The following is a 12683-nucleotide window of genomic DNA, read 5'->3' as shown; positions in this document are numbered from 1 at the left end:
AAAAGCTAATCATGTAAAAAATATTAAAACATCAAGTGATTTTTGATCGAAGGAATGTCTTTGCAGAAGACTTAATGTTCATAGAAATACACTATTACATACAAAAATAATCAAATAAGAACAGTTCAAATGAACATTAGATTAGACAAGGCATTTGTTTGATTTACCATGAATTTATGCTGATACAACCTACAAGTGCAATTCAGCTACTAGCAGTGTTCATAACACTGGGAGTAGCTGAAGAAGAGTTTTAATTCATTTAAGTTATTGTCTAGCACAGACACACATGTAGGGGTGGGCGATATGGGGGGGAGGGGAAATCACATCACAATTTTTTTCATTCAAATCATTTAGACTATTTTAAAGTTATATACCAATAAAACAAACCAATTCACCTACTTAAAATCATCGCCGTAAATGGGAAAAAGGAATAAAAGATCATTTAAAACAAGGCAATTTTCAAATATTTTTTTAAATTGTATGTAAGCGATTTACCAACCTGGTTCCATGTACAATTAACATCAAACAAAGGGGCTGACATGTTCTTATAGTCACAGACAGTCTTTTTACTTTGTTTAACTAAAGTGGTGTAGCATTAGCATTAGCAACACTTGCTACATAACAAGGCAGCATATCAGTCTAGTGATTTCTATTTGTTATCGAGGTAACACACTCATTAATAAAATCCTACTTTAAGCAGTGTTTGAACGCCTCATTTCACACATTTTAGACAATCATATCCTTTACAAGATAAAACGTTACTGCTTTAGTTACATTAGGCCTGGGTGATATGGACCTATATTCATATTTCTATATTTTTCTGCCCTGTTTAAGAGCTTAATAATTCTTCGGTCTCTGTAATGCTGACATGCTGACTAGCAAATGGTGTGATTTGGCAGAGAAAAAAAAACCTTTGGATGTGCTGTGTATGAACCACAGACATATGACGCAGATACGGCACCGCAAGGGTAAAAATGTGCACTACAGACGGTTCTACGATCTCTGTGATCGTCGTCATGTTTTAATCGTTAATGATCTAATACCGTCAGATCACACACCCTTAGACAAACTTGGGTGAGAGAGAGAGACACACACATAGCAATATAAACAGTGAACAAAATTGGGTAGTTACATACCATCTCAGATGGCGTCTGTCCTCTCGAAACACTTTCTTTCTGAAAGCATGTCGACGAGTCGTTGCGTGTTGTGTGAAGTGTCGTTAGAGATGACTCGTCAAGACCCACCTTACGTTGCTTCTGATTGGTTTATTATTGTGTGATGCCTGCTGTGGTTGGTTAGATTTAGGCATAAGGAGACATGGATTGGTCTGGGATTGGTTATCTCGGTCAGCTACGGCAAGCCGCCAGGACCAAAGGTCATTATCATGAAAAAAATAAAGAGTATTGAATGGGGAAATATAAGAGTGAGAAATGTCAAGTGTGGCATGTGGTGTGAGAATGCGTCAAATTGCGTGACTGTCACGCTCAAAGCGTGAGGCTTGGCAGTTCCGTTACCATATTGCTAAGGACATGGTCCACATAATAAGAAAGTTTATGACAGGCATAATGCTCAGTAAAACAATGTGTGTGGGAGTGTGTGTGTGTATGTGTTCACGCTGTAGAGATCCAGAGGTCTCCGCGGGTCGCTAACATTGTAGACAGGACTCAAAACAACTTGTTACCGTCACACTGCACATTTATTGTAAGCAGAGGAAGCTCAAACATCGCTTCTGTGTCATTTCAGAAGGGACGGTAACATAAAGCTCCGTCCATGCGCTCAGTACAAATCAGGAAGAAGGGAAGTCTGACTCAACTCTGACCTTACGTTACCATGGCTCCCTTAAAGGGACAGTCCTTAGAAGACGATCATTACAGCGCGTGTGTCTGTGCGTGCGAGTGTGCACGTGCTAGTAGTGGCAACTGTTCATACAGTATATTATGTATGTGATAAATTCACAATTGTCAGTAATAATAAATAAATAATTGATAGTTAATTGTAATAATTTTAAAAAAAAACTGTACAGCACTTTGGTCAGCTGAAGTAGTTTTTAAAATGTGCACAAATGTGGATAATTTGTTTTATACATTTTAATATTGTTCTCTACATCTCTGTTAATAAAGGTGTTACCGTATTTTTCGGACTATAAGGCGCACTTAAAATCCTTTCATTTTCTCAAAAATCGACAGTGCGCCTTATAATCAGGTGCGCCTTATGTATGAAAATAGACCTGGTCAGACCCATTCATTGATAGTGCGCCTTATAATCCGGTACGCCTTATAGTCCGAAAAATACGGTATTTTAAGGGTTTGCCTCTGAAAAAAAGAAACTAACAGGTATGCTATGCTATAATAGTTAGGGGAAACCCCAGTTACATTACAGAGAAAACATCAATATATATTGAGTATTGCCATTCTGGTTCGCTTTTATGCATCAAAGCATCTTCTCAAGGCAAGGGCAAAATATTGAGATATATATCATATTATGTGATATAGCTTGAAAATATAGAGATATTTTAAAACCTGGTGACCTGGGGCGCTCTGGGGGGCTGGGTTGGTTCGCATGGCCCCCACTCTTTCTGCTATTCTGGCTGCGCCCTCGAGTCAGGGGCAGCGCTTGGGTTTACAGTGGCAGTTTCTTGCACATACATCAGTCTACGATGCACAAACATGCCTTGGACTGTGGGATAATACTTGTAGTGGGCTTAACTTTAGACACGTTGATCCCAAAAACCTGTTTCAGGTATTCCCACTCACTCCTTCCCTCTGCCCACAGACACCACCATTATAGTTAAGCCTCACGCCTACAACTTCACATCTCACTTTACAGTAATCAACTCTTCCCCACCCTTCCATTTCTCTTCCTTGAATCGCTCCACCTTCCCCCAACCCCCTCACCCAGGTGTAACACTGCCCTCTCTTTTTATATTCTCCCTTTAACAAAGTGTTTCTTACCCTTCCTTAGGGAGGGCTGGTGATGGTCACAATTATGCAATAAAATAATGCAATTTATTTAATTGCAATAACAAAAAACAAAAAAAAATGCATTGCTGTCTGAAAAAAGATTGCACTTCTGCACATGTTGACCTTTGACAGCATGTGCAGACCAGTAAAAAAAAAAAAGAAAAAAAAAGAGATATTTTAAAAAAAGGCCATATCGCCCAGCCCAAAGCCTTACTACCAAAGTTAAACTGCATGCTAATAAACAAATTCACTCAAGTGATCCTGACTGAAATGTTATTGATTTTTAATCAGTCAACATATGTATACAGAACCTATTATTGTCTCAATTATCATTGACTGAATCAATATGTTGGCTGCAGTAATAGCCTTCACTTCCTTAGAGGCGTACGGTCAGAGGAGGCATAGCCTCACCTCTCATCATCAAACAGTGCTAAAATTATGAATGAATAAATAGATAACATTCCGCTTCTATGATCCAATCTAGACTTGCGTTTTCCGCTGTTCTCCGATCATTCGGCCCGAGTCTGGGACAACCCTACGTGACAACAGCCTCGTGCTACGCTCACACCAAATGCGTTTCGTTTGTCAAAACCGTGCCTCACGCCCCTATTTGGGCACTTCATTCATTCACTCATTTAATCAGTACGATTATCACCAGTGTTGAAGATGCTCTAGACAAGTTGGGAAAACAGCGCGTTTAGGGGAGGGGCTTCTCTGTTGCCGGTGGTGTTCATACAATGGATGACATTGTGGCGATCAGTTATGTTCAGTGACTGCGATATGGTGGGGAACATTTGTGATGAGAAGGCAGTGTTTCTGGTCAGATGTATTTTGGTGTGACTCAGTGTGTGCACTGAGATGTTAGAGGGCTATAGAGAAATGTGGGTGAATGGAGAATAAAGTTTGGAGTTCCTTGCTGAAAACACCCCCTCCAACTCCTGTTCATCGGCTCTACATTATGAAGAGAGTGGCTTGGCTTTATTTGATAAATAAAGCCACACGTCGTTGTTGAAGGGCGCCTCAGCACCGTTTATGGATTCACCAGAGCTGCGCTCGGACAAGAGTCGCTTTCAGCGCTACTTCCATCTCTCACGTGCCCAGTTTGACGACCTGCTGACCCGCATTGGCGCTCGTGTCTCCTACCAGGACACCAACTTCAGGCGCTCTATTCCAGCAGAAGAGCGCCTGTTCATTTGTCTCCGGTTAGTGTTTTTTTCTTTCATTTTGAATTTGTCATGGTTGGGGAAAGCTCCTGATTGGTCGACGTGCCACGATGTGCCCCAAAAGTTCAACAATCCCAAGTCTAGCGTCAGCCGCGTTGGAGGCGCCTGACGCATATCAAAAGCTTGAAATCTCATAACGCACGGCGTCCACCGAGCGAAAAGCTTCAAAACGCGCCGCACAGGAGGTGCAGGATGCACAGCGGGACCTCTTGACACTCCCTAGAAGCGCGTCCATGTATTGTGAATGAACAGCTGATGCTTTTGATGCGTTTGGTGTGAACGCGACATAAGAGCAGCTCCAGACCTGACAAACGAATCTCCTTATCTAAAAAAATTAACATCTATGCAGTTAAAGTAGACTAAAGACAGATAGTCTGAAGGTGCAGAGACTCACATTTAATCTCATAGTTCAAATCAAATTAATGTGTGAGTCTCCAATTAACTGTGTGGCTTGGATGTGTTGAAAGTAATTCATAAACAAAAAACTAAATAATTAATGCACATGTATGCGAGTATGCACAAAATGAACAAACAATAGAAGACTTACGATGACACAGAGAGATGACAGGAAACAGCTGATTCCCTTTGGGGTTTGTTGGACTGAGGGCTGAACATCATCCATAAACACTTCTTTGGAAGGAATTACTTCCTCAGGAAATGAGGACAATGAGAAGAAAACAGTTGAATCAGCTGAGATTCCACAGCTTGCTAAAGTGACACCAACTCCAGCATCTCCCCTGGATATAAAAGCCAGTGAAAGGACGAAACATGTTAACGTGTGTGTGACAATTTAACAAAGCCTTTGTTTAAACGATCCTGTGGGTGATATTTTTCTTACCTGTAGTGAAGAACGTGAGCTGGGATTCCACTTTCATTTGAAAGTTTGTTTCTCAGAATTTTTAACGTGTCACTAACCAGGTTCACTGTCACCTCAAAGTCTCCCTGTATAAGATCATAAACATAAGGCTGAGAATTGTAGTTCATCATAACATCCTACTCAACTTGCAGTCTCCTTAACAACTTTTAAAAGTTCCAGTGAAGTTTTAATGAACAAAGCTGTTTCTAAATCTTTAGAAATCATATTGTGGTTTATATTGGGCACGACATGTTGTATGTTTAATACAGTAAGAGTTGGTCGTGTTTTACTGCACTGTTCATTAAACATTGAGAGCAGATCCAAATTGTCTGAAATTGACATTGTGTTTCGTTTAACAGGTGGAAGAAAAGTTTCTAGAGTATCATCAAGCTCAAAGTTTCCATGGAAAATATGATCATGAGAGAGATCATGTAGGATATGTAACTTCTCTGCCTGGATAGCTGTGACAGTGGGGGTCTTACGAAATAATGTTTCGACTTCTGTATCAAATATATCGAAAATACCTGGGCACATTAACTGTTTGCCTGCCACCTGCCTTTCAGCTAACCATTTTCACATCATGATCACTTCAGTGTTTTGGTTATTAGTGTGGTAATCTCCCAATGTACCATTGGCACGTTCAAATGAGAAGCACCAGAAGCCACGAACAGGTCCAAAGTCTTTAACACAGGACTTCAAATGTAGATGTAAATGCATATTCATCGTGCACCACTGTTTACCAAATCGGTTTTCAAAGGATCTACAAAACATTTGACGACATCTATGGGCATCCTCAATCTGCACATCATTAATAACTCTGGAGCATAGTAATTGTGTTGCTGCAACAAAAACTCTCCACAAAGAGTAGTCCTCTTCTCCTATGACTCCTTTAATACTCAGTTCGTCCTGAGTAGAACAGCTTCCTAATGTGTAGTATATGGTTTAACAGGAGTTTGCATGTTCTCTCCGGCTCATTGTGATTACCGTAAACGTGCGGCTGATTTGACCAGGCAAACGCGAACCACGGCTGGCTTGACCGCAGTTGTTTGACTCCCATGTATCGAACAAGAAACTGAACTCTCTCGTGTTAATATTTTGAATATCCTTACCTTTTAAGATAAATAAATCTGTCAGTTTAAACAATCTTACCTTAAGCATCACATGACAGCGAACTGTGTCATCTCCATGCGTTTCAATTACTGCTTGCACTATGTTTGGAGGAAGTATTTCCAAGTTCTTCTTTGGTGTAAATATGGCATAGATTACATCTCCATCTTTAATGTGTCTGTCTTGTAAAGACCCTGTTGGTGCAAACATTGTTTTTTTGTAAATGGTTTCAGATAAAAACATGGACAAATATTATTGTACCCCATTAAAAAGCAGGAAAATTCACAGGGAACAACGTTTGATTTTAAACTGAAAAATAAATGAATGATCACTCAACTTCCGATATGATTCGATTCACGATACTGGGTTCACGATACGATTCTCTCACAATTTTTTTTACAAACTGGGACTGTAGACAAATGATGATTGAAAAATATTCCTTTATTTTTTTTGGGAAAAAAACTTGAAAATACTGTACTATTTTCCTTTTATTTGTCATTGTCAAAAGAATCCCTTGATGAACTATGAATGAAATAAATAAAGGAATAATACAAATGAAGAAAAAGCTTATTAATTTTAATTCTGGTTCTATAGTAAACAATGCAAAACTGCATAATAGTTTTTTTTTTCCTTTTTAAAAGTGCAACTGAAAATGTATTTTGTGCCTTAACAATTGGACTTTAAAAAAAAAAAAAAAAAAACCTGTCTGCACTGTATTGACGTCAGATGTTTGTTTGGACCAGCAGATGGTGCTGGTAACCCAGTGGTCGGTTGGGATGCAGCTATTCTGTGCAGTGAAGAAGAAATTCTACGCTAGCAGACAGAGCTAATAGAAAAACGTGACTTTTACAGAAATTCACGTAATACTACACATTCTTTCAGTGCTAAAGGGGTAATGAATCATTTATGAACATGTTTAAGAGTAGAAGGCGGCCAGAAAGAAAGTAGTAGCAAATTACGCCTGCTGTGTTCACTGCTGGACAAGAGAAGGATAAATATAAAGTACTGCGATTTAATTTTCAGAAAATCGATATGAACCGTGATACCTATTAATCGATTTTTAATTGCCTTACGATTAATCGTTACATCCCTAATTATAATTAATATAAAAGTTAAAGTAAATAAATAAAAACTGATGTAGATAAAAATGACTATAATCAAAGTAATTTGACTTGTTAAATAAAAGTGTGTCCTGCAAATTGAATTACAGTCATCTTCAATCACGGATCCAGGCTGTCCTCAATTACTGTTGTAATTACTTTACAATTTAATTTGTATTTAGTAATTACTGATCATGGTTGTAATGACAGCTACTTAATCTCACATGTGTTGAAAAAGGGATCGTCTGTCAGAGGCATTCCATCCACTGTGTACAGACAGACACCTGAGGCTTTACCAACATGCTCAAGGTGACAGATCCTTAACATCAAATCTTCAACTGTATTTTGGGCTGGATCCATATCTGTAAATACAGAAATTATGGTAAAGCAATAAATGTGCAATGCAAATTTAACTAAAATAACAACAAAATAATAAAGGTTTACACTGTATAATCAAGTGTCTTACTGCACCATGATTGAGTGAATACATTAATGTGGATTCCTCACCTGAGATGCATTTTGGATCAGGACATTTTGGGTATGTGTACTTCAGTGAAAATGACTTCATACTTTTTTGGACTGGCATTGCAGTTGTTTCAACCGGAGCTCTGAACCTCCTAATAGTGGTTTGCATGGAGGCAAAGCGATTGCGTTCAGCTTGACTAAATCCTATTAGGGAAACAAGCAGATGGTTAATCAATCCATCAATCAAAACAAGATCCTATTCTTTAGGATTATTCTTTGTCCCATTAGTCCCATGCCCTGGAAGGAAAAGTCCTATAGGTGCTTAAAGACTATCAACCAGATGTGTGATTCAGTTTTCCAACCATCAAGAGAGCAATACAGAACTGCCCTGGCTTCTTTGTCTAGGCCACATTTGTCAAACTCAAGGCCCGGGGTCCAAATCCGGCCCTTTACAATATGCAATGTGGCCCGCAGGAAAAAATGAAGATATCAAAGAAAACCTAACTCGTTTTGTAAATGACAAACTAATTCAGTTGTATATACTGTATTTCAGTCCTTCTAAATACACAAATTCAATGAAACTCAACAATATTTGAAGGACTCACAGTTTATCCATGTTTACATCACATGATGGCAGGCAATCCCAAATTGTTGAAAGAACTTTAATTTTAATAAAATCCAGAACTTTTACTCAAAGTATTCCACAAAATTTCCCCCAAAAATTGTCACAAAATAAAGTAAATTTAAGTGATCTTGCATTAACTGATATCTGTCACCTATTATTTGGACATTGTTGGTGACTTACATACTTTGTATATCATGTAAACGTGGACGTGCAAACTGGGGCACATTAAGGTTGAAAGTGCTTGTTTTCGCTGAGTAATCATGTCTGTTCCAATCAGCAGCAGTGCTCATGAGGCGTCTATGATATCAAATGTCAGTGGCAGCATCTGTTACAATCAGGAAGTCACAGAGGGAGTGACGCACATAGCAGAGTACTGCAGGAAGAGGACTGGTTCTTTGTTCCAAATGTTTTAAATTCTTTATGTTTATATTAAAGAAACTGGCTCAACCACTGCTCCGTCTGCCTGAATTTGGGTCCTGATCACATTTTATCTGGGATACTTAAAACTGGCCCAATGCCTGTTGTGACATTGGCTACTACATGTCACAAAAGATTCTTGTAAATTTTTTCGTCAATCAACAATGAAATGAAAAGTAAACCAAATTGTCGTAAACTTACCAAGGTCAGTGAGGTTTTCATCCGTTATGCTGTCTAGGAGGTCTTTTTCATCTTTAACACCAAACTCTAATAACTTTTTATAGAAAGCCTCCAGTCTGTGCTTCTCAAGCAGTTTAAAAAGGGAATCCATCTGAAAAAAAGAAAACATAAATAATAATTATTAGGTCTCTGAAATGAGAATTTAACTGGTTTTACACAAACATGCCTACCTTCATCCAGTAAAGCCAAAGAGGCTCTGAAGTTTTGCTTTCGATTCACTGCTCTAATACTTGAGAGTGCTGTTTGTTTAAACAAATAAACCTGAAATGCATCACGTGATTTACTGGAACACTCATCATACAAACAAAGGCTCTTGACCAGGCGGATGCTTTAAGACTACAAGGGAACCTCAGCTTCCCCTAAAATCAGTGGTCAAATATGTAGTGTTGTGTGTACATTTCATTGACTAAATATATGACAGAACACATGTATGTTTAGTTCAGAATCAGCTTCTTATAACAGGAAACTGACAGTGACAGCGTGACGTTCTTCATTCATTACCGCAGCGTCACAGTGTTAATAAACAGTGGTGAAGTTCAGCTTCAATTGACTTCAATGGGAGATGATTTAGGGGTTGAGCCACTGCAGTCAAACTAGACGCTCATTGGATAAATGCTCGGTTATGACGCACTTAGTCCCGCCCATTGGACGCCGGGCTTCACAGGAGGTCTATGGAGCAGTGGGCTGGATCTGTCTGTTCCGGACGCTGGAATAATGGATGATGATTGGATGATCTGTCTCAGGCTAATTCAATTTTGATTGACAGCGAAATGAGCCAATCAGAGAGTATGACGTTGTAAGCACACAGGCGGGTTTTTCAAATATTTCAGTCTGTTGCTCTGTGTTGACACGGAGACTTTGTTGATCCTCTCATAGCGAATTAACTTCTGACAAACCTAGTGTCTGTTTTTGGTGTTTGTGGAGACTGTTACTGCTTGTGTTGTGAGACTTTTGACCAAACACTCACACTCCAGCGCGCAGCAGCTACGCGCGTGCGTGTGTGATAATCTACAAATAGTTGTTGACAACAAAATGTGAATTCTACTAGAATTCACATTTAAATAAACAGATACATTTTCTGAAGTAGGCAGAAAATGAGCTTCCCCTGCATGAAAGACCAGCAGCCGCCACTGCTCTTGACAGATAACGGTTCTTTTTTTACTGATGTTCTTTATTTTTTCTGATTTATATTTCTTTGTTTTAATCACTGTATTTGCTGTTGTTTTTAACCTGTAAAATGTCTTTGAGTTCCTTGAAAAGCACTTTCAAATAAAACGTATTATTATTATTACTATTATTGTGGGGTCACATGCTTGGTAAAGAGCATGCAGGTTTGTGCCAAGTTTGGACAGGATGGAAAAACCCTGTGAGTCCTGTTGAGATGAGTTACATTTTATTTTCTGCAATCATTCATTGAACAGAGTTTCTAAATCTGCATACAGTGGTGTCAAACATGCAGCCCACGGGTCAGAACTGGTCCGCCAGGTAAGTTTCCCAGATTGAGAAAGTAATAAAAAGCAATACAGCATCTTTATTTGAACACCAATGTAAGTGTAGAGACTACAACACACACTTTTCTGGTAAATAAATTAATTAAAATTCCCCTGTGATTTCTCACTTGGAGTCCACATAGAAATAAAACTGAAGCATAATATATTGTTGAAAATGCAGTTATTGGAAAAAAAAATATAGGTTTTAATATGTGTTGCTTAATATGTGTTGCTAAAAGATAATCAAATAAATGTCATAATCAAAACTTCTTTACACTAAAACCAAAGAGATTCAGTTATATTTATTTATTGATCATTATTTTATGGGTTAGCTTAACATCAAATTGCACTGTAGGTAAAATGAGTTTGTACCCTTGATTTAAAATATTCAGATTGAACAGCACCTGCTGAAATATCGTTTATTTTGATTTGTTTGCAAGTTCTACTTATACCCAGCACTTGTATATATGTTCACATTTATATTCATACCTACGTATATGTATTATTATTACACTGTTTCTGTTTTTTTTTCTTCGCACCAAGTAAAATTCCTTGTATTGTCTATAAACTGCATGGCAATAAAACTACTTCTGATTCTGATTAAAATCATTATTTAACCTTTATTAGAAGAAAATAGAAATAGAATCAACTTTATTGGTCATGTAATCTATGTTACTGTATACACATGAGGAATTTGACTTGGTGAACTGTGCTCTCTAATAATGTAAACATTAAATAATAATTAACGAGAAAAAAATATAAACAGTAGATTGACTAATATGTGCAAAACTAAATAAAATAATATAACAAGATAAGATAATAATTATACTAGTAATAATAATAGAATAATAGTGCAGTGATGAGTAGTGCAGGTGAACATTTAAATTAAATAGAATGTACACGAACATTCTCAGTGACAGATTGATCCAGGGTTGTTATGTTTAGTTCCAGGGTTATTTCACAGAACCAGGTCTGACACTCTGACTGTTTAGTGTTGATCAGAGTGACAGCCTGGGGGAAGAAACTGATTTTATGGCGGGTTGTTTTGGCGTACAGTGATCTGTAGCGTTTGCCGGAGAGGAGGAGTTTGAACAGATTGTGTGCAGGGTGTGAGGGGTTTGCAGTGATGCTACCTGCTCGTTTCCTGACCCTGGACAGGTATAAGTCTTGGATGGAGGGCAGATCAACACCAATGATCTTTTCTGCAGTCCTGATTAACCGTTGTAGTCTGTGTCTGTCTAGTTTGGTTGCAGATCCAAACCAGACAGTGATGGAGGCTTTTAACCAGGTAAAAGCTTGTTGAGATATAAAATCTTTTTCAAAATCAACCTGGCCAGAGGCAGCAATATTTTACAATACACAGCACAAAATTATTATTATTTACAATAAATAAAGGATAAAATATCAGATATAGGTTTAAAAGTGTACCATCTGATTTATAAACAATGACAAAACCCAAAGCCTTCGAGTTATGAATATGAATCCTCATATTGTCTATCAAAGCAAACATTAGCCCCTAACAAAGAAACAAATGATGACCCTGCAGTCCTCTTTAAACAGGAATCCTTCTAAGATTCACTAAATTCTAATTTATTTCTATAGGTCCGGGAGATCAACACTAGGATTGTAGATTTTAGCAATGGAAAATAAGAGCTAATTTGAAAGAACATGCAAAAACTGCTGAACTAGCATCTAGGAAGCTGAGTCATGTCTCAGCCTTAACATAAGAAAAACAAAGGTATTTTCTTCCTTGTTATTCCACATTTTGTAAAAAGTCAGCTCCAAGGCGAGTTGGATTTTTCTTGCGTTGTGACATCACATCACAAAAACTCCTCCTCCTGACAATCCTGGCTCCTCCTACCCTACATAAGAATGTTAACTCCTCCCTCTCAAACTATCTCACAGGTAAAACAAACCTATAGAATATACGTTATACTTTGTCATTTTTATTATTTATTTTAAAAAGTTCAAAAACATGTATTAATTTCATTTCACTTCATGATCGTGTGTCTTACACATAAAATTTCAACTAAATATATTTATGTTTGTGATTGATCGCGTGGCAAAATGTCAAAATGTTAAAGTGGAGCGGATACTTATGCAACACACTGTATGTAAAGCTACATACACGAAAAGTGTTTTCTGCATTTAACCCCTCCCTGAGGAGCAGTGAGCAGCCACGGTGTAGCACCCAGGGAGC

At 38.0% G+C, this 12683-nt stretch overlaps 1 protein-coding gene across 1 annotated transcript in view; it reads right to left on the bottom strand.

The window, feature by feature from the left end:
• The window catches only part of LOC114472416 (uncharacterized), a 49761-nt gene extending 40567 nt beyond the window's left edge, over window positions 1-9194 (bottom strand). Inside the window, exons 1-7 of the mRNA XM_028461666.1 lie at window positions 9164-9194; window positions 8955-9084; window positions 7754-7915; window positions 7471-7608; window positions 6189-6340; window positions 5022-5125; window positions 4731-4920 (exon numbers count right to left, since the gene is read on the bottom strand). Coding sequence (XP_028317467.1) covers window positions 4731-4920; window positions 5022-5125; window positions 6189-6340; window positions 7471-7608; window positions 7754-7915; window positions 8955-9084; window positions 9164-9169 — 882 coding nt within the window. The 5' untranslated portion in view covers window positions 9170-9194. The remainder of the gene's footprint in view (window positions 1-4730; window positions 4921-5021; window positions 5126-6188; window positions 6341-7470; window positions 7609-7753; window positions 7916-8954; window positions 9085-9163) is intronic.
• Window positions 9195-12683: the final 3489 nt, after the last annotated feature.

The sequence above is a fragment of the Gouania willdenowi genome, chromosome 11, assembly GCF_900634775.1.
Source record: "Gouania willdenowi chromosome 11, fGouWil2.1, whole genome shotgun sequence".
Lineage (NCBI taxonomy): Eukaryota > Metazoa > Chordata > Actinopteri > Blenniiformes > Gobiesocidae > Gouania > Gouania willdenowi.
This window is presented reverse-complemented; position numbering and strand designations above follow the sequence as displayed.